Raw genomic sequence first — 22,961 nt, forward strand, 5'->3', positions numbered from 1 at the left:
GAGCCAGGGAATTTATACACCAACTCCTGTCAATTACTAGCTGATGGCTGCTCCTGGAGGATATTTATTCCCCAACACATCTGTCATGCCGGAACACAGAAGGCTCCTGAGAACTTCTGGCCAGCAGAAGCTCTCAGGCCAAGTTTTGGCGTTTAGAAGTTGAACTGATAGATGCTGAAATAGTGAGGACCAAGGAGACATGGGTGGGACACAGAAAGCATCTGCCATCTGGAAAAGAAAGACTAGTACCCTATTCATTAGATGAGCTGATATTTGCAATGTACTTAGAACAATGTATGGTATACAAATGCTCTGAGTGTGGCAGATTGTATTTTCCGTACACAGACAGAAATTTTCTGGTCCCATATGCTCTTCAAGAACCTTGACATTCCCTATTATGGAGTGGAGTCTACTTCCCCTCTCCTTGAACCCAGTGGGACTTTGTGACTGCCTTGATGAACACAACGCTGCAGAAGTGAAGCTCTGGCTTCCAAGGCTAGGTCATATGGGTCTGCCTGTCACTCTGTCTCTCTCGGTCTGTCTTTCTCTGTACATGAATATGTATGTGCACGCACACACACACACATACCTTGGGAGCCCTACCCTGAAGCTACTACTCTGGAGAGATCACACTAAGAGACAACGTAGGAACAGAGAGAGATCGCCAAGGAGCCTCAGCTGTTGGAGTTGTCCCAGATCGGGTGCCTGCTGGGTGAGCAAAGAAGCCTTTGAGATGATCTCAGCCACAGTTGCCTTATAGCCACAACCGCAGGAGAGACCCTGAGCCAGATATGCCCAGTTAGGCTGGACCTCAATCCCTGATCCACAGAAACCAGGAGAGATAATAAGTAATCATTGTTATTTTAAGACACTAAGTTTTGAGATAAATTCTATGTAGCCATAGTAACTGAAACAGTGCTTGATAAATAAAATAAATACAATCTCACCTCCTCTACTCACAACCCCTCCTGAGATATGAAAGGAAACCTTCATATTCTGGATTTCACATTCTAGCAGATGGTTTTAGCCCAAGCTCATGTTTTTCTAAAAGTCAGATTTTCACAATGTCGATATGGTAAGGTTTTATGTTAAAGTTGATATGTTAAGGTTAATGTGCAAAGGTTAGGTTTAGTCCTGGATTGGACATTTTGGTGATTCCTCAGTACCCATTTTGCTTGTCTTCCATCAGTAGCAGCTTGGTGGTTTGATCGCTCACCTCCAGCTCCAGAAGTAGGCTATGAATGATCTAAGCCATCAGGGAATCCCAGACCTCTTGCCAATGATTGGACCACACAAGTCAGGCACAAGCCAGTCAACACTTGGCTTTCCCCTAGGATTGGTTAGGGATGGTATAATCAGCGCCACATTCAGGACTTTTGCTGGGGATTCTGGGACATAGAAGCCTTCTTCTTCTGGGAAGTATTGGGTTTAGACTGCAAGCTGGAACCATTGCAGTCATTTTGGTACCATGAGGGAAACCAGCCTGAGGATGGAATCAACACACAAAAGAGGAAGATGGAAAGAAGCACATAGTCTAGAGCCTTGATCAAGCCATGCCTAAAGCCCAGACTACATCTGCATTTTCAGGTATGGGAGCCAGGAAGTTGCCTTTATTGCATAAACCACTTTGGTATGGATTTTCTCTTACTTATAACCAAAAGTGTCCTAATTAATTCAGGTATCGACATATCAGACATTGTCACTAGAATTAATCCATTAGTCTAGTGACTAATGTCACTAGAGCTGTTCTCTATAGGTGGAAGAGAGGAACAATATTTAATCTATATAAAATTTCCTAAGACTCTCTTCGGACATATTTCTATAAAACCTTGAGTTTTGCCAAGAAAATAGCTACCATGTTCCTGGCTACATCTTGGGTATAAGTGTGTACACATTCTGACATTAGTAAGTAAGGAGCTGTCCCCAGCCTTTCTCCTAGCTTCTGGTGGCCTCAGAAATTCCTTGGTTTGTGGATGGCCATCTTCTCCCTGTCTCTTCATATCATTTTCCCTCTCTGGGTGTCTATGTCCAGATTTCCCATTTTAAAAGGATACCAGTCATATTGGATTAGGGCGCATTCTAATGACCTCATTCTAACTCGATTACCTCTTTATGGACCTGATTTCTAAGTGAGGTCACATTCTGAAGTACTGGGGGTTAGGACTTCAACATATCTTTATTAGGGGACACAAGTCATCCCATAACAGTGGGATAGAGGGATTGGCTTGAGAGGGTATATATGGAAATGACAAGACACCAAACATAGGAAAGTTAACAAAAACACTATCAAACACAATTTTGGAGTTGTCCATATGTAAGAATGCCTTGCTTTAATTTGTAGGAGAATGGAAAGTACAGGGTTCCTGACAGAGACACGTTTCTTTGCTGAGACCGGTGATGAGATGAAAGAATCAGAGCCAGGTTCCTGAAACACAGAGCCTGTGTTGCCTTTTTTTCTGGCCTAGATGTTTCCATTACAACAATCTCTGTTTTGTTGGGTGATTTTTTTTTCTTCAGGGGATACACACAAAGCTTTGACTTATATTATTCTCATTGCATCCAACTGAATGAAATTTATGAAACTTCTTGTACAGTGTGCTCATTGTTTGGCTTGGGATAATTGAAGTGTCAGGAATATTTGCTTATTGAAAACAACTCCAGAAGGCCCTGTAACCCAACAGGCTCGGGCTACATGGCATGCCACCCTTGGGACAGCTATGTCCTAATGCCTTTCACAGCAGGAGCATCTTCCCAGGTAAATTAATTTTAACACCTGGGGAGGGGCACTGGCTTAGGAGTCAGAGGGCCTTATTTCTAATAGGAACTTCACAGTTCACTTGCCATTTGATTGTAACTTTGAATAAATCATTTAACTTCTCTGGGCTTCAGAGTTAAGTAGACCTGAATAGCATGGTCTTATCTACTTCACAGGGATACTGTGTAGCTCAAAAGGGATAATCTATGTGCAAACACTTTATGAAGCAGAAAATGTTGTACAAATGTGTATAATTAATGATAAAAATTAATTATTTCTACTTCCACTCAGAGGATAATGTTGAACTAAGGAACTATAATAGGTCAATGTTCTGATGATTCTCCATTTTCTCCCCAAGATCTGTCTTCCACCCTTTTCTGCCCTGCTTTTTGCTCTAGGAGGCTGAATACTACAGACTGCATTAACTAGACCTTCCTCATCTTGTGGCTTCTGGTTGAGTTTGACCCATGAGGTGTGCTGATCAGAAATGAAAAGGTGGGAGGAGAGAAGGGTTTATACCTCTTGCTCTCTCTTTGGCCATTAGAGGTTTGGCAGCAGCTATGTTCTCCTACAGCCACAGCTCTGATTGGACAGCCTCTTCTACTCCTTTAGCCCTCACTGCACTTCAGGTAATATCAGTACCTCTTCTCCTCTTCAGATTGGGGAGGATAACAGTCACCACTGTGGCTGAACCTAATGCCTGTAAACAGTCTCTTCATCCCTACTCGGTCCTTTGTGTGTGCCATGTGTTTCCTGCGGATGCTGACTATAGCCATCCTGACCAAAATGTGGGCACTAACTCAACTTCTTCTGAGTGAACGATTGTCTCTTTTCTTTCAGTTGGACTGTGTTGTCTCTTTAGCCATTGGGTCTGCAAAATGATTCTTCTCTTATAGAAATGACCATCATTGCATCTTGAAGAATTACAGGGATTTGGAGGTCTTTGCTCTTTCCCATCAGCAAATGGATACTTTCTTTAGGTTTACGGGAGGCTAGGTCTCTGCCTGTTCTTTCTCTGGTACCTCCTGCAACTCCCTACATTTAGGCACTCCCCAAGTTCAGTCAGTCCTTCTCTCATGTCATCTACTTTGCTGTCAGCCAGCCCACAGGGAGCTTATCCCAGATCTTAACCTCTAGCCTCACCTCCTGACCCTGTGTCTTTAGTGGTACTCACTGAATCTCCACATGGATCATAGCCTCTTTTCTCTTTTTCACTCCCTGCCCCCAACTTCCCTATTTCTCTTCATGCTGCCCAGGCTGGAGTCTTGGCTCATCTTTAACATCTCCTTATGTGCAAGCAGGCACCGTGAACTAGTGCTTCTTCCCTTCAAAATAATTCTGTCGTTCCTCTTTGCACTCTCATTGTCTCAGTTCAGACCTCTCGGTACTTTGTGAACTTGTCACAGGATTTCCAATTGGCCTTCCTTTCTACAGTCTCTCCCCAGTTCAGTATAGCCCATAGACTTTCACCATGTTAGTTTTCCTGAATCTTGGCTTTTGTTGCACCCCTTCTCTTTGTGACCTTTGATAACTCTGCTGCCCACAAGACAGAATCTGAACTCCTGACCTTGGCATTCAAAGCAATGCACAATCTGCTTCTTGACCTATTTATTCCCTGACAAACCCTCTCTGCTCTCCTCACTCCCTTCTGGATATGCAAGGGCTTTCCAGTCTCCAGCCCAATGCTCACCTCGTACGCAGCTCCAGGAGTGACCCCTCCTGCCTCACGGTGTAAAACACCACCCATTTGTCACGATGAACCCCAATGCTACTTGCTCTCTGAAACCTTGACCACTATAAGCCACAGTGGTATTTCCCTCCTGTCAACTCGACGAAGTCCCAGGACATGTTTGTTGAACTGAAATTGTAACTCCTAAGGACATTGTTTACACTTGTCATTTGAGACTTATATATCATGTTTGGGCCACATGTGTCTTGCACAGTAGGGTTAGGGTTTACCATTTATTGAATGAACAAACAAATACCTGAAGTACGCTGGCTTATTCAAACTGCTGATTCATTAAGGGGTTGGGCACTCACGTGTATTTTGTGTATTAGTGGGTCTGTATGCCACATGCTCATTCAGATAGGCTTTGGGTCTAAAAAGGAATAGTGATGCTGGTGATGAGGATGATGATACAATGATGATAAGGATGATTAAAAACTGAAATGACTGCCATTTCCATTTATTGAGTACCTACTCTGTTCCAGTGCTTAACATACTTGATCTCTTTTTATGCTTATAATCAACATATGAAGTATTATTACTACCTCTATATATTAGGAAATGGAGGCTCAGAGCAATTAAGTAAATTGCCCAAAATCATATGTCTGGTGGGGAGCAAGGCTGAATTTGAACCCGGTCTGGTGATGCTAGTTTGTTCTACCAATCAAACATCAAGCAACCTGTGGAAGTCTACTGAAGGCATCCAAGGATGCATTGTGTGGAAATGCATATGTGGTACCATGTCCATCTTAGCTTCCTTCCAGTGAGGGCAGAGGCTTCTCGTGAAGATCTCTGTACCCCTCCAGTGATGCTGAGGACCGAGCCTTGCACATCAACAGCACTCAATAGTTTTTTCATTGATTCTAACCCACTGCATGCCTGAATTTCAAGTGTGTCTTGTGGAAGGACCTGGCCAGGATTGCACTATGGGTTCGCATAGGAATTGTTTTTCCATTCCACTCATATCATAAAACCTTTAGTTTATCTAATTACTTGTCTCTAGAGCTTTCCCCTTGATGGACCTTTGTACTGTTGTTGACTTAGCTAAACTGGCAGTGTTTCACAGAATCCTCTTCCTTGTATGGTTCCAGGTTAGGGCTGGCACAGGAGAAATTTTCTTGAGATGGGGAAGGCAGAAGGGATGCAGCCACAACTCTCTGCAGGTTGTTGTGGGGTGCCAGGCGGGCCCCCTTACCTCATGCTGATCTAATGGCTTATCCTGTTGGCATGGAGCAGCACCTGGGCCTCCAGTTCCTTCAACTCCCACCCAGTCTCCTCCTTCAGATTCTCTGAGCTGCAAGCTTGCTGTGTGTGCAGTTCCATGGAGAAGGTGCCAGCTTTTGCAGGTCCCCTGCGTTGCCCAGTTTGGAGGTAATGAGAGACAGCCATGGGTTCTGGCCTGTGCTCATTGGTTCCAGTGTTTCCCACACTTCCAGTTTGCGCTCCTTCCCCCACTTTCCTGGGTTCCTTCCTGATTATCAGAGCCGCTGGACTTCAGGTCCCCACCGGACGCAGAGGCAACAGCCTGCCATCGAGTCCACCAGCTTCCGCAGCTTTTCAGGGTGTAATCTTTATAACAAATCTTTATTTCTGAATCAAGCAGCGGCTCTGCTTTTCTGATCAAACCCTAGCTGATACCTCTCTCTTCCCCAGGCCCTCAGGATACAGTATCTTTGATCACATGGCCACCCCAAAGAAATTTGTTCCTGGTGATTGGGCAAAGTCACCCTCAAAGCAGGATTGGTGAGCCTCTCATACCCTTTCTCCTTCCCTCCCCACAAGACTGGTGTTGTTTCTGGAGGCAGGAGCTAAATCAGATCTGACTTGTAATGAAACCCAGTGTAAGATGCCTCAGAGTTATTAAAGGGTGTGCCTGCCCATGCAAACCTGAGCTGAACTCAGCTTTGCTGTCACTGCTTTTGGAGGCTGTGGGCTACCTCCACCCCTTTGTGGTTGCTCTCAAACATCACTGGTCTCCGGCTCCTGTGCATGGAGATGGGCTTGTGATTAGTCACAGTCAGACTGGAGGAAGGGGTTGCCTATAGTAAGTGCTATGATCCCACAGGCTCTGAAGACTGATGTCTTCATCCAGGTGTTTTAATGTCTGAAATTTCACCATTAGAACGTCATTCCTTTGGATTATTTTTCCTGATGTTTGTTATTAAAGTGACATTCACCTTTGATAAAGGGATCATCAGCAGAGTGTAATAGAAAGAACATGGCTTCTGGAATCGTATATCTCTGAACTCAAATCCTATCTCTGCCATTTAGAATACCTGTGAGACTGCAATAAAATAATTATTTAACCTCTTCAAGCTATAGTTTCCCTACCTCTTAAAATGGAATAATCATAATATCCAGTTCAGGCTATGTCTTAGTCTGTTCAGGCTGCTATAACAAAAGTATCATAGACTGAGTGAGCAGCTTATAAATAATGGGAATTTATTCTCACAGTCCTGTAGGCTGGTGAGAATCTGCTTCCTGGTTCATAGACAGCCATCTTCTTGCTGTGTCCTCACATGGTGGAAGGTCTCTTTTTATAAGGGAACTATTCCCATTTATGACTCCACTTTCATGACCTAATCACCTCCCAGAGGCCCACCTCCTAATACCATCACATTGGAGATTATGAATTTTGGGGGAACACAAATATTCCATCCATAGCAGTATACAAGCAAACAAATGTGAAAGTACCTAGCACAATACCTGGCACATCGGTGAAACTGAGTAAATGTTAGCATTTACTCCTGATTTCCTTTTCTCAAAGTGAGTTATGCATTGGAATTCTTAAGTACTAGTGGGTTACTGTGTCTGTGTCACCATTATTGCACTCCTATCACAGTTAGGATCTAGTGGGTGAGTGTTAAGTATCTGCTATGAATATGTGTGTGTGTGTGTGTGTGTGTGTGTGTGTGTGTGTGTGTGTGTGTGTGTGTGTGTGTTTTAGAAAAGAGAAAGGTCACCAGAAGACCAGAAGATGAGATAAGTAAGTTTGGAAAGACTGGCTCATTTCCATCTACCTTTCTCCACTTCCACTGCCACCATTCCAATTCAAGTTGTCCTCTCTTTCGTGGATTATTTCAATAGTTTTACCTGGTTCTTTTGACTGTATTCTTATTTCTTTTTAGTATATACTCTTCTTAGAAACCAGTGATCTTTTCAAAGTGCAAATCAGATTTTATTTAAACCCATTGATTCTTCAAATTCTACTTGGCATTTGATCTAAACCCTAATCTTGGCCTGGAAAGCACTCCACATCCTGGCTCCAGTCTATCCCTCCTCCCTCAACTTAATTTCCCTCTTCTCCCCACAACTCATTACACTTTAGCTATGCTAGAACTCTCTGAGAATTTTGGATCCGTGAACTCGAGGCCTTTGCCCATGCTTCTCTCCTCTCTCCTCCCGCCCTACCACTTCTCTCTCCACCCTGTCTCTCCCTCCCTCCCCCTGGCCCCAATCTTCTGTCTGACTCCTACCCAAGCTTCACATCTTTGTTCATATGTAATTTCCTCAAGGAAACTTTCCTTGTTTCCTGATGGAACAAAATCAGGCCCACTTCTTATCTTTCTCATAGGAGAGCTCTTCTATGCTTTTCTTCTTACAGTCTATGTCACATTTCAAAATTATGGAATCGTGTGTAGTTCCTTTCCGAGTGTTGTCTCCTCTTACAGAGTGGGAATATGACAGTCTTGTTCCCTCTACTCTGTCACCAGCAGCTCGCCCACTGCCCCGCACACATAGGTCTCAGTGCCGCTTAATGATGAATGAATACAGAGCAATCCTGGGATAAATCTAACTGGATGGGATTCACATTTTCTCTCCCACAGGGTCATAGTTCTTGAGTTTGTGATCCCAGAGTCTTACAAAAGCCACCCAGATAACACAGATCCTGTTTGCCTCTGTATTTAATTTTTTGTTTGTTTCCCTTTTCTTTTTAAATTGAGGCATAACAGAGTAAACTGCACAAATGTTAAGGGCGCAGATGGTGAATTTTTCATTGTATACACCCGTGGAACCACCACCCCAATGAAGATTCAGAATATCCCAGCATCTCGTAGGCTCCTTTGTACCCTTCTGATTCCATGACCTCCTCTCCCACCCCTGCCCTGGGCAGGTTAATCACTCTTCTGACCTCCATCACCATAGATTAGTTTTGTCTGCTTCAAAATTTTATGTAAATGGAATCATACAACTGGTATGTTTTTGTCTGCCTTCTTTTTTTCAACATGTTTTGGGATCCGATCATGTTACTGTGTATAGCAGTATGTTTTTTTAAAAAAAGTTATTTGTTTAATTGTTGAGTATTATTTCACTGAATATATGTATGTATGTATATATATATATATGTATATATACGTACATGTATATATTACAGTTTATCCATTCTACTATTGTCCGACATTCAGTTGTTTTCAACTTTAGACTGTTATGAATAAAGCTGCTGTGAACTTTCATGCACATGTGTTTTGGTGGACACGTCTTTGGGGATAGAATGAGGAGTGGAACTGGTGGGTTTCTATCTTTAAACCAGGATCTTTTGATCTGTGGTGCATCTTTCAAAAAATTCTGGCACATCTCAATCTGAATTTACAGCTGAGGTAAGTCAGGGGTGATTATCCACATAGCATTAAGCTTCTTATTCGTGGGGAATCCTTCCTATGGCTTTTTAGTAATGGCATTCAGGGGTTTGTGTCAATGTCATTTAACAATTTGATACTGAGCCTGTGGGATGATAGGTCCAAGCAACTTAAAATTATACTCTTAACGTGACTCTGCCTATTGAAGCTTACTAAGGAACCGTAATAAGTCATCTCAAAAATGGTCATCTGAGACAATAAAAAAATGTTATTCTATATGTTTAAATCATTGAGCTACAGAAGCATTTCCAAGCCACATGTTTTCAATTACAATGGTCCTAAGACAGTTGCTTTGACTGTTCCTATAAAATGCTTTAGCTATTCCTAATATGTCATTTACTCTCTGATTTACACTAATGCCGATAGAATATTGACCATTTGCTATAACCCAGTTGTGGAAGATTTTCTGACATAACTGTGTACTGATTTTTTTCCTTTCTACCGGAACACATAGGGTTAGTAGGCTGTGACCATTACACAACATCCACCAAATTCTGTGTGCCCTTTTCCCAAAAGATAAATTACACTGAAGGCAGAAAAATGCAATCCCTGAAGATTCTCTTGCCAAAAAACCTTCTTGTCTTTAAGGACCTTTGCTTGTTGTTTTATTTTCTACAGGAGAATTTGCAAACATTTTCCTTAGTGTCCTGTATGAAGTAAGAGAAGCTCAGAGTCTGCCCCAGGGGATGTAATAAGTGCAGTTAGACCATGTTCCCCATTGGAGGCAGTGGGCCAGTTACTCTACTGGACCACAGAGAGGGCTATGACCTCCCTTTGTCTGCTTCTGAGAACTCAATAGGCTTATCAGCTTGGGGGGCTGGGACCACCCAGCTGGGGAAAAATAGAACTTTTACCAGAGAGATGGAAGCATGTGGGAAATATCTGAATCATGCTTTGAGTAAAAATGCAGAGACAACCACATCCATTTGGACACCTGCCTCTTAATGTCCTGAGACATCCTTCTCATTGCAATGAAAAGCATTCCAGGAATGGGAGGCAGCTCCCTATTTTGACTAAATTCTAAAACATCATTAAATGATTATATTTAATTCCCACTATGAGCCTAACTAAGCAGGTACTGTCATCATCCCCAATTTAAATACAGGAAAACGGAGGCTCTTCGAGGCTGAGTGTTTTGTCTAAGCTTGCATAGCTTCTAAGAGGTGAAGCAGAGATATGAACCCAGGCAGCCCAACTCCAGAGCCTGACAGGGTCTGGAGAAGAGCTGGCTCCAACACAGGGTGACAGCTTCCCATTCTCCCCCCTACCTTTTTAAGTTTCATCTGAAAATGTCATGCAGGGTCACCCTTACTGCACAGAGGAGACAAAGAAACAAATAAATATGGGGGAAGAGGAAATGGAAAATAAAACTCCCACTAGGGTCTGGCTATTAATGTGTTTGCACTGTTCCTACACTTGAATAGATCTGGTTCTGAGTCTGCTACTTAAAAGGAACCAAAAATGACCTTGAATTGAAACTCCTGCATAGGAAGGTGCCGTGATGAGCTCAGAGAGACCACAGCACACCTCTGCAAGGGCTCTGAGCACCATCGTCATGGTTGCTTCCAGTCGGCAAGGGGGGCGGGAGAGGGGCGGTGGCGGGGGGGGGGGGGCGGTGGATGCTGGTTAGGTGGTTTCAGTTCTGATGAACTGCCTGACTGCCAACACCAAGCCTGGGTTTTCCTCTCTACGGGATGGAGATGATGGGAGGGGAGATGGCCTTTCCAAAGGGGAGACTCTTCCATCAGCGGCTTCTTAAAATGGTTTGCCTTTGTGGAGGCAAAGCCCTAGTTAACATAAACATGGTGAGATGGGGGGCGCCTCTAAAGCAAATACCAGTATCAGCCAAGTTCTCCCCTCTTCTATCTCATCTCCTGTTGTTCTTCCTATTTTCTCTGTTCGGCCACCTTTTGCTGTTCCTGGAACACACCAGGCACACTCCTGCCTCAGAGCCTTTGCACATGCTCTTTATTCTGCCCAGAAGCTTTCCCCCTAGCTACCCCTATGGCCTGCTTCCTTTCCTCTCTCAGGCCTTTCCTCAAACATCCTATTTTCAGTGAGACCTTCCCTAGTTACCTGTTATAACCACAGTTGCATTCTGAACTCCACCCACTGCCCAACACACAGGCCTGCTCCCTCTCCCCTTCCCATTGTTTATCTCCTCTAGCTGAAGCTTAGCTCCATGAGAGCAAGGATTTATGTCTGCATGATTCCTGTCTATATTCCAGCATCCAGGCTAGTGTGCAGCCAGTACTCAATGAAAAACATGTTAAATAGATTAATGAGTAAATCAGTGAATCCTGGCTTTGGCATTTAGTAACTAGGCAACCTTTAGCAAATTAGTTAATTTGTGTTCTATACCTCATTTCTACTACAGTAAAATTGGGATGATAATTCCTACCCTCCTACTGTGAGTTTTAAACAAGATTACAGAAGTACACACCAAGGACAATATTTGCATGCACTCAGTGATTTAGTTTGTGAGTTCGATGAAAGTAATACACGTAATAGTAGTAAACATTTTTAGATTATTTATAGGAAATAACCTACCAGGCACTGCTGTAGCCACTTTATATACCTTTATTCATTTAATTCGTACATCCTGTAAGGTATGTACTATTATTTCATCATCCTTGTCTGAGAAATAAAGAAACTGCAGGACTAACTTGCCCAAGGCCATATGACTAGAAAAAAATCACTGAGTCTGGATTTGAACTCAGGGCTATCTGTTTCCAAAGTCCATCACTTAACCACTTCCCCACACTGCTTCCCCCAGGCAAGAACACATAATTTATATAATACAGGTATAGAAAAACAGATTCAAGTAGTGAAAACTTCTATCTACAAATAGTTTATTTTTTAAACTGGTGGAATGTCTTCATAGATCAAACATGATAATAATTCACTTTCTAAATCAACTGGAATATTTAGATAGTGGCCAAATTATATTTAACCCCAAGCCATGAAATACCTTTGGCCAAGAAATGCTACCATTGAGGAGATATTTGGAAACTGTGTTTTATTTAGACACAGTCTGTATGAACCAATACATTTCCATTTTAAAATAGAGAGCAGTGTCATTTAGTTTCCAAAGTTCAGTGGAAACAAAAACCAGGGCCATATAGACACACCCTAAACGAGCACCTGCTTTTGAGGCCGCCTCTAACATTATTATCCTGTTTTTCTCGTGAATTGGCTTCAATCACTGTGATTCCTGTACATTTAGCATATCTCATAACCAGCCGTCATTCATAGTCTATTTTAAGTTTGGTTGTTAAAATACTTGGTTTCACTCATGAGAGAGAGCTCAGTGAGACTATGTCTTCTCCATTCATGGTGCTGGTTCTACAAGTCACTGCATACCCAACAGGGAGGCATATACACACAAACTTTCCAAATCGTCTTTAAAGCCTTTCAGTTCCTTTTTTTCTTTTTTTGGTTTCTGTTGCCTTCCCAGTAATGGCTAAGACGTTGTCAGTTTGTCTTTCTTCTTGTAATTTCTCTAGAAGGCCTTGTGGCCCAGGCATTCAGTTGGGACACAGTTTCAATCTCCCATTGGTTTTAGTCTGGCTCTCTTACTTGCAAGGAACAGAAAGTCATTTAAGCTAGCTCAAGACAAAGGGCTTTTAGCATATTGTATTATGTCACTTTATTTTTAAATGGTAAAGGAATGTTTGTGGAAATCCAAGAACGGGAGCCATATTAAATCTTGGCCTCAAAGAGCCCAGAGCTCAAAGGTGACTCTAGATTCAAGAAGCCTCCCAGCCCTTCAGCAGCAGGAATCTTTGACTTCTGTGATTGAAGTGACATGCTATATGTCTACTTCATCTCGTCCTAGTGCTAACTGATGGCTATTTTTCTTCGTGCTCAGGGCCCTAAGAGAGAATCTGATTGGTCCAGTCCTTCTTCCAGGGCAGACTGTAACTCCCTGACCAGCCTATGGATTGTGTACCGTTGGTTCAGGTGCCTGGGCCACAGCCAATCATTTATGGACAGAGGATGTGGGGCTCCGAGTACTAAACATGGCTTCCTGGGCCTGCCCCTGTGGCAGGAAGTGTGGGCAGGGTAGATCCCCTCAGAAGAGGCTGTGGGTGGGTTGGCACAGTGCTGACCTTTCCAGAATACTATCTTGTAAGAGACTAATGTGTTACCCAAATCACACAATCGTATACCAAGATGAGATGATATTATATTGACAAAGGCAAAGATGCAACTTGGAAAGACATCTGCAAAACCACATGCATACATCTTTGCAATTAGCGTGCTTAAAACATGAAACAAATTTCATTATTTCTTTGTGATATGTTTTATCTAAAAATGTTTATTCTTTTGCCTGATAAGTCAAGCTGTTAAAGCCCTATGGCTTTCTTAGGACCTCCAAGTTTTGGTGAACAGATTACAGTCAGCACAATTCTAGCTGATGCCATTAATAGAGATTTCAGTGTGTTAACCAAACTGAAGCTGCATTAACCTTTGCAGTTGCCCAGCCAGTTATTCAGGTTTTCTTTTAATTGAGCTGGTCAGACCCATTGATTGGTTATTACCATTGACTAGGTATACACAATACCATGGGCCACAGCTTTAAACACAGGCAGAATGTGTTTGTGACTTCAGAGGTCCCTTGTGTCAAATGTGTCATGCCCGTGGTGCTGGTGAACTCTCCTCTAAGGATTGGCCCACTGCCACCCATGGACCCTGAAGAGCAAGGGAGATACAACGGGGACATTTCCATCAGGGTGATGATGTGGAGGAGTGTGGGTCAAGATCCAGGTCTGGATGCATTGCTGCAGTGGCTGGGAGAGTTATGGTGGTGGTGGTGGGGGCTGCTGGTATAAAAGTATAAGGCATGACAAACTTGGCCTGCATTACAATTCTAGAGGAAAACCACCTGGGCAAAGACCAAATCCTCATGCATCTGTCTTAAGATGAGATGAGTCACTACCCATGGCACGCGTTGGTGACCTGCATCTGTGTGAACTGTGCTCTCTTTTCTTGAGTCCCCAGCAGAAACCAGTCTCTCCCGACACTAGAAGTCCATAGCACTCTAGCTGTGTTTCTCTGTGGTTTACATCACTTTCTACCTATATTAACAATCTGTCTCATTTTTCCCCACCCTCTGATGGAAATTTATATTAAGATGAGATCAGTGTCTGATTTCTGCCTGGTGTTCCTGCCATTTAACAAATATTTGTTGGATGAATGAGAACAAGAACCTAAATTGCCTTTTCAGTCACCAGATTGACTGTGGCCATGTTGCTTCATTGTTCTCTCCGCACAGTGACAGTATTTGACCCAGGAGGAATGTCTGAGGTGGTATCATTGCCGAGTGAAGCTAATTTCAGTGTCAAGTTTATTTAAAATTTTCAACTATTTCTAATGTAGGCACTGTGAAGCACCATCAGCGTATCCCATAGTATATGGAAGGGTCCACAGGTACAGTTGATTACCAGCAGGAGGATGGAATTCCAGATCAGAAAATCTTGAGTATATGGAGAGAAGGAAGTGGAGGAGGAGGAAGGGAGGGTAGTAGCTGACGTTTACTGACAGTTTGCCATGTGCCAGGCCCTGTTATAAGCATTTTACATAATTAAGTCATTTAAAACCCACAACAGCCATATGGGGAAGTTACCATTATCCCGTTTTACAGGGGAGTCTGATGCAAAACAGAGCAGGTTGTCCTGTGGTCCGTGCAGTCTGACTTGTTGGACTCCGGAACCCCCTTTTCCTTCTCCTTTTTCCTTCCCATTCTGTTTATACCTCATAAATTCAAAACATTCTTGATAAATGTTAAATATTGCTAAACATTAGATATTAAAATATGGTTTAATTAAGAGTAATTTATTCACTCATTAATTTATTAACAAAATTTCATGAACCATTATTACGTGACAGACACTTTTTCAACAGTAAGTATCAGGAAGCCTTGAATGGTCAAAAACGAGGTGATGATCATTCCTGATTTCATCCTTGAGGGGCCATGTTGGTTGTTTTCTGCTCTCACGGAAGTAAGCCTAGGTCTTTGATAGGCCTCAAAATAGAGTGTCAGGAAGATAGACAAGTCCGTTTTTTGCTGATATTAATACTTCTCGGAGCATAACGTTGGGGCAGTGTTTTTCAAAATAAAACAAAACTTTCCTTCACTGGTGTGAGGATGGAGAGAGATGAAACGAAGGTGGGAGTCAGACAGCCCTGTCCTACCACAGCTGCATGTGCAGCTACTCCAACAATCACTGTGTCTGCTTGGGCAGGTCTATTTTTCCAGTCACACCCGATGAACCTACTCTGACTTTCAAAGATACTACTCCAAAACCTCCAATGTTATTTGGATAAACAATTCCCACTCCCTGGAAGGGTCCCTTTATTCGTCATTTGTTTTTACTGTTGACACTTTTGGGTTGGTGATAGAGAAGGCTTTCTGGCTAGAAGCTTGAGGCTGTGTCTAAGACAAGGAAGCTAAGTCAAATGGCAGAAAGTTTCGATTTGGTCCTACCAGCCAAAAAAAAAATTCACCTTTCCAGGAATTTAAGTGTCCTGTGTACACACTGCCCAAAGAAGAGCAGGGATTACATAATTCTTCCAATATTATACTTAGGCAAAGTGGAGAATTGAAGTAGCATCCAGAATTCTGGTTTGGCAGCACAAGTACTTCACAATAATGCAACACTATTCACATGCCTAGAACAGCCAGGCATATACTGGCATTCAGTAAATATTTGTGGAATAAATGAGTGAATAGAAAAAAATCTAGAAAGGTATCAATTGTAAATGTTGAAAGTAGTTTTCGTCTCTTTAAATAGCTTCAAATTCTGGTTTTTCTATTATAAGTATGTGTTATTTGTATAATAATAGTTCTTTAAAAATGTAGCCTAGAGGGGTGGGATAGGGAGGGTGGGAGGGAGACACAAGAGGGAGGAGATATGGGGATATATGTAATATATGTATATAGCTGATAGCTGATTCACTTTGTTATAAAGCAGAAACTAACACATCATTGTAAAGCAATTATACTCCAGTAAAGATGTTAAAAAAAAAAATGTAGCCTCAGTTTTCCAGGAAATTACTGATTTTAAGCTGTAGTGAGGGCAAAGATAGGCCTGGATTTTTCTGGCTTTATTATTGCCGAGCTCAGCTTTATTGTGAGTAGTATAGCTACAACACTTGTGGATAAGTTCCTGGAAGACTGGCCCTTTTCAGAATCTGGATCAAGTTAACACTTCCTAACCAGTGGGGAAGTAACTACTTTGTTCTCTAAGCAGAGGGCTTAAAATCACAGAATGTTGGAGGTTGTCTTGCCCAGTTTTCTTAGTTTTCAGGTGAAGAAACTGAATGTAGACCAGTGGTTGCTTAGCCTTGAGCAAGCCAATGGTGAAACTGGTAGTAGGACTCAACTCTTCCAACTGTAAGCACATTTCCCCATTTCACTCTATCAGTCAGAAATCCAGCAAGGAACTGATGGCATACCTAACTGGGTAATTGAGGAAAATTTAATAAAGGATAAAGGGATTATTTAAAAGGTTTGGGCAGAGTTAAGATGACCGGCAAAGGAAGTGAAGCATTCCAGGTCATGCAAAATGGAGAGCTGTTACATTCCTAGGCCTGAGGGAGGCAAGAGTGGGAGCAGTTATAGAACCTGGAGAGATTAGGGGTATCGAGAAGATGCCCGATATACTGGGGCCTCCAGTAGAGGGACACAGTGCATCTGCAGCAACCTGAGGGCCTGAGAGCTGTGTGACAAATAGCCCAGCCTTATTCTTTTCCCAGCTAGAAGCCAAAGGTCAAGCAAGCTTGTTGACTCAGTTAAAAAAGGTCGACATCCCAGGGCATAGAGCAGTGAGGAAAGATGGAGGGTGGATTCCAGGGGCCTGTGGAAAATGTCTATCACATTTGAGCTATAGAAGATAAACCGCATCCTATCTGCTCTCACTTCAGCTTCAAATTGTTAATAACCTGGACAATTGAGGTTACATTTTTAAAACTATTATTATACATATTATACATATTTATAATACATATTTATAATAGAAAAACGAGAACAATACAGCTACTTAAAGAGATTGTAATTACTTTCAACTCTTTTTTGTTTAATTGGGGTATAGTTGCTTTACAGTGTTGTGCTAGCTCCTGCTGCACAGTGAAGTGAACCAGCCATATGCATACGCATATCCCCTCCTTTTTGGATTTCCTTCCCATTTAGGTCACCACAGAGCACTGAACAGAGTTGCCCGTGCTATATGGCAGGTCCTCATTAGTTATCTATTTTATACCTAGTGATGTATATATGTCAATCCCAATCTCCCAATTCATCCCACCCCTCCTTTCCCCACTCTGGTGTCCACTCATTTGTTCTCTACATCTGTGTCTCTATTTCTGCTTTGCAAATAGGTTCATCTGTACCATTTTTCTAGATTCCACGTATATGCATTAATATACGATATTTGTTTTTCTCTTTCTGGCTTACTTCACTCTGTATGACAGTCTCTAGGTCCATCCACATCTTTACAAATGACCCAATTTCATTCCTTTTTATGTCTGAGTAATATTCCATTGTATATATGTACCACATCTTCTTTATCCATTCATCTGTCGATGGACATTTAGGTTGCTTCCATGACCTGGCTATTGTAAATAGGTGCTGCAATGAACACTGGGGTGCATGTGTCTTTTTGAATTATGGTTTTCTCAGGGTATATGCCCAGTAGTAGGATTGCTGGGTCATATGGTAGCTATATTTTTAGTTTTTTAAGGAACCTCCATGCTGTTCTCCATAGTGGCCGTATCAATTTACCTTCCCACCAACAGTGTAAGAGGATTTCCTTTTCTACACACCCTCTCTAGCATTTATTGTTTGTAGATTTTTTTTGATGATGGCCATTCTGACTGGTGTGAGGTGATACCTCATTGTAGTTCTGATTTGCATTTCTCTAATAATTAGTGATGTTGAGTATCTTTTCATGTGCATCTTGGCCATCTGTATGTCTTCTTTGGAGAAATGTTTATTTAGATCTTCTGCCCATTTTTTGATTGGGTTTTGTTTTTTTTTTGATATTGAGCTGCATGAGCTGCTTGTATATTTTGGAGATTAATCCCTTGTCAGTTTCTTCGTTTGCAAGTATTTTCTCCATTCTGAGGATTGTCTTTTTGTTTGTTTATGTTTTCCTTTGCTGTGCAAAAGCTTTTAAGTTTCATTAGGTCCCATTTGTTTATTTTTGTTTTTATTTTCATTACTCTAGGTGGTGGGTCAAAAAAGGTCTTGCTGTGATTTGTGTCAAAGCGTGTTCTTCCTGTTTTCTTCCAAGAGTTATATAGTGTCTGGTCTTACATTTAGGCTTTAATCCATTTTGAGTTTATTTTTATGTATGGTGTTAGGGTGTGTTCTAATTTTGTTCTTTTACATGTAGCTGTCCAGTTTTCCCAGCACCACTTATTAAAGAGACTGTCTTCTCCATTGTATATTCGTGCCTCCTTTGTCATAGATTAGGTGACCATAGGTGCATGGATTTATCTCTGGACTTTCTATCTTATTCCATTGATCAATATTTCTGTTTTTGTGCCAGTACCATACTGTCTTGATTACTGTAGCTTGGTAGTATAGTCTGAAGTCAGGGAGCCTGATTCCTCCAGCTCCATTTTTCTTTCTCAAGATTGCTTTGGCTATTCGGGGTCTTTTGTGTTTCCATACAAATTGTGAAATTTTTGTTCTAATTCTGTGGAAAATGCCATTGGTGATTTGATAGGGATTGCATTGAATCTGTAGATTGCTTTGGGTAGTATAGTCATTTTCACAATATTGATTCTTCCAGTCCAAGAACATGGTATATCTCTCCATCTATTTGTGTCATTTTTGATTTTTTTCATCAGTATCGTATAGTTTTCTAAGTACAGGTCTTATCCCTCCTTAGGTAGGTTTATTCCTAGGTTCTTTATTCTTTTTGTTGCAATGGTAAATGGGATTGTTTCTGTAATTTCTCTTTCTGATATTTTATTGTTAGTGTATAGGAATGCAAGAGACTTCTGTGCATTAATTTTGTATCCTGCTACTTTACCAAATTCGTTGATTAGCTCTAGTAGTTTTCTGGTGGCATCTTTAGGATTTTCTATGTATAGTGTCATGTCATTTGCAAACAGTGACAGTTTTCCTTCTTCTCCAATTTGTATTCCTTTTATTTCTTTTTCTTCTCCGATTGCCATGGCTAGGACTTCCAAAACTATGTTGAATAATAGTGGCGAGAGTGGACGTCCTTGTCTCATTCCTGATCTTAGAGGAAATGCTTTCAGTTTTTCACCATCAAGAATGATGTTTGCTATGGGTTTGTCATATATGGCCTTTATTATGTTGAGCTAGGTTCCCTCTATGCCCATTTTCTGGAGAGTTTTTGTCATAAATGGGTGTTGAATTTTGTCAAAATTATGATTGGTACTTTTCTAGACTTTTTATTCAACCATTCACCTATCCATTTATTCACCTATCCATTTATTCATGCCACAAATATTTATTGAATGTCAATGTGTGCCTCCCTGTTCTAGGCATGTGTATATTGGAATAAACAAAATAGACAAAAATTCCTTCACTCAAGGAGCTAACACTCTACTGGGGAAGAGTCCCAATAAACAACATAAATAACCAAAATGACAATATGTGATGTAGTGATTAAGTGGTAAGAAGAAAAATAAAGCAAGGGAAGAAATAAGAGCGTTATGGGGGAGGTTTTATAATTTTAAATAAGGTGGCCAGGGATCCTTGTGGGGTGTGTGTGTGTGTGTGTGTGTGTGTGTGTGTGTGTGTGTGTGTGAAAGAGAGAGCGAGCAAGCCAGCAATGACTGCCTGTCTGTAGGGCTTTTCCTCTGGCTACTTGCTGAGTGTTCAGATAATGGAGAGTGTAGGTGGTATAACTTCCCCCCTCCCTCGCAGTTTCAAAATGTCTCTCTTTAGATTTTTTTAAAGGGCAAAGCTTTCTCCACTCCTTGTATTAACCATTAAAAAAGTGCTGTGGGGAATCCTCAGTGCAAGTTTATTAGCCAGATTCTTGGTGTCTGACCCTTTCTAGCTGGGTGACTCGGGGGAAGTCATTTAACCTCTCTGAGCCTCAGGTTCCACATGTGCGAAAATGAGGGTTTTGGTGACAAGGAAGGAAATAAGATTAGATCTGAGAGGGACCTCATGCCCAGCACACAGTTGATGGTCAATATATGGTGGCTTCTTTCCTTCTCTGGACAGAGCTGCCGAAAAGGCATGTTTTGGTAAAACTGAAGACTTGGAATCCACAGAATTGAGGAGTTTGCCAAACAATCTATTAATAATAGTAGCTGGCATTAATTGACCACCTATGTGCCAGGCAGAACTTTTACATGTGTGTCTCATTAAATCCTTGCAATTTAAGATGAGGCAATGGAGGCATAGACCCTCTTGCACAGCTGGTAGGTCACAGAAGCAAGGCTTGACTCCAGGTCTGGCTGACATCAACCTGTGCTCTCTTTACCAGATGCTGTGCTCTTCCTCTCCCCTGCCCTGCCCTCATGAGGAAGAGTCAAGGCTGGTTGGAGCCAGAGTGTAGGGAAGGATTTTCTCATAATCTGAAAGCCCATGAAGATCTCTAGACTACCAGGTAAGGACCATTTATGACCCTGGAAAAACGTCTTTACTAAATACCATTAATTTAGTGGTTCTGAAAGTGGGGAACTGGGCTGATTGCCTGTGAATCACCTTTTTTTTTTTTTTTTTTTAAATACATATGCTAGGACTTTATCTCTTGAAATTCTAGTTAGGTAGGTCTGGGGTAAGGCCTTGAGTGTCCATATTTTTCAACATCGTCCCAGGTGTTTCTGATTTGCAGCCAGATTTGGACACCTCCCTATGGCCCAAACTAATAACGCACCTTGCGACTCTTCTGTTCCCTTTGCTTGGTTGCCACCAGGATCATGAATTATAACTCTTCCCAATGGTAGCATGCGTGTTGGGTAATCTAATCCAGGCTTCATCTGAATCTTTGATGAAAGTTTTGGGACAGTATTGCCTTGAAGCATCTAAATGGAGAGACTCCCTCCTGGTCAGCCCATCAGTCTTTGGCCATTGAAAGAACAGTCCATCAGCTGTTCTACCCTCCAGACCACAGCTTCCACAAGGACATTATGAGAGACCTTGTCAAATGCTTTGCTGAAATCAAGGCACACAATGTCTTTGCTGCTCCTTTCACTAAGTGCTCTAGAAGCCCCAACAAAAACAAAGTGCAGTTGGTTGACATAACTGTTTATCAATGAACCCATACTAGCTGCCAGTATCAGCAGCTTCTTTTCCAAGGGCTCAGAAGTCTTCTTTTGAGAAACAGAAGAACCTACTCTCTTCTTTGTAGGTTTCCACAAATGTGAGCTGGAAAATGGTGCTCACATCAGTCAATTGTAAAACCAGTTTGGGCCTCAAATGGCATCACTTAGGTCTTGATGCATTTATCTCCAGAACAAGGGCTATCGACATGTCTAGGGACTTTGGAGAGAAGGAAGTGCTGGAATAACTCTAACCCAGTGGTGTTAAAATTGTACATTTGCCACCTTTCGTTGGTAATCAAGAAAGGAGAAAGCTATGTAGTCATTTATATTAAATGTAGATCATTTAGTTAGTCTACACTGGCAACCTCAGACCCACACCCATCTTATTGCTTTCTTGATGACGACGAATGGATCTGACCTCTCTCCTCCTCCATCACAGCAAACATGGAGTCAAAGTTCCTAACTGGGAGGGGTTTTCTTTTAAATTAGTTTGTGTTTTTTATTTTATTTTTTAGAAGAGTTGATCTTTTCTTACTTTTGGGTCTAGTAATTCCCTGTGAGTCTTCAAATGCCCCAGTAAGTACTTTGAAAGTGAATTTTATTACCTTAAGGATATGGCTTAATCAACACTGTCCTATATATAGGATCTGTATGTTACCTTTCATCTTGGTGCTCATGTTTCTAGACACTGAGTTAAACTTATTTGGTTTATTTATCCTGAAGTGTCCTATTTATATGTAAAGATCAACACATTCAAAACTTATAGTATTAATACCACCTTGAAGAAGTATTCTTTACTTTAGTAATGGATTCACTATGTCATCCTTTAAGTAATGAACACAGCCAAGAAAATATATTTAAATCCATGCCCTCATTTTTATAACTGTGCATATCCTGTATGCCAGTGTATGCATGTAAGGATAGTCTTGTCATCATCCATTAGTTACTTTTCTTTCTCATAAATTAACAAACCTATACATTCTTTGGTCTTATTGTAATAATGGTTTTGAATTATTATTTTTTCTGAGCACTACATTTTAATCACTGGAGAACATGTAAAAATGTTGAAGAGTAAAATGATAGTCACCATCTTTTGAGTGCATTTACATCAGGCACTGCTCTCTAAATGCCATACATGAATTAAGTTATTAAAACTACATATTACATTATGATATAATTATTATTTTCTACCTTTAAGCATTTTGCTTTTCTTTCTCATCACCCCAAATCTTATAACTCTCCCTTGTAATAAAAAGAATTCTAATATATTAATAAAATACTTCCTCATTGCATTTTTTGCATCCTAAGTTTAACTTGAGTAGAGCTGCATGTATTAGTCTTTTATGTTAAGGTTGAAAAATTTATTAAGGAGTGATATGAGATCTTTGTTATTAGCCCCAGGGTGGGATTTAAAGATGGCAGAGGGTTACTAAATTCATTCATTCATTTGTTCATTCTCATGACAAGAATTTATTGAGCACTTACTACATGCAGGACACTGCGGCGGACATTAGGAATACAGAGGTAAATAACACACACTCTTCAGATTGTTATTCAACATCCATCACAACAAATTATCCAA

The 22,961-nt window shown here is 41.3% G+C and overlaps 1 protein-coding gene and 1 long non-coding RNA gene across 2 annotated transcripts in view; one reads left to right on the forward strand and one right to left on the reverse strand.

Annotated features, from left to right (window-relative positions):
- The window catches only part of LOC132440001 (uncharacterized), a 150,183-nt gene extending 129,509 nt beyond the window's left edge, over nt 1-20,674 (forward strand). Inside the window, exon 3 of the long non-coding RNA XR_009522479.1 lies at nt 20,599-20,674. This is a non-coding gene — a long non-coding RNA (uncharacterized lncRNA). The remainder of the gene's footprint in view (nt 1-20,598) is intronic.
- Nucleotides 10,529-14,370, reverse strand: LOC132439630 (talanin). The gene is made up of 4 exons (XM_060034110.1): nt 14,341-14,370; nt 11,244-11,354; nt 10,719-10,905; nt 10,529-10,680 (listed from the first exon to the last, which is right to left on the reverse strand). Exons 1-4 carry the CDS (start codon nt 14,368-14,370, stop codon nt 10,529-10,531), a joined length of 480 nt encoding a protein of 159 aa, XP_059890093.1.
- Nucleotides 20,675-22,961: the final 2,287 nt, after the last annotated feature.

Source organism: Delphinus delphis, chromosome 16 (genome assembly GCF_949987515.2).
Source record: "Delphinus delphis chromosome 16, mDelDel1.2, whole genome shotgun sequence".
NCBI classification, from domain to species: Eukaryota; Metazoa; Chordata; class Mammalia; order Artiodactyla; family Delphinidae; genus Delphinus; species Delphinus delphis.

Bases quoted from the DNA above. Each gene is read 5' to 3' on its own strand.
- LOC132439630 (XM_060034110.1), bottom strand. From the start codon at position 14,370: ATGGCCACAGTCAATCTGGTGACTGAAAAG. The intron at 11,355-14,340 runs GCAATTTAGGTT...GCTGCACACTAG, and splicing joins TCAATCTGGTGACTGAAAAG to CCTGGATGCTGGAATATAGA. The intron at 10,681-10,718 runs GCCACCGCCCCT...GCCGACTGGAAG, and splicing joins TCCACCGCCCCCCCCCCCCC to CAACCATGACGATGGTGCTC.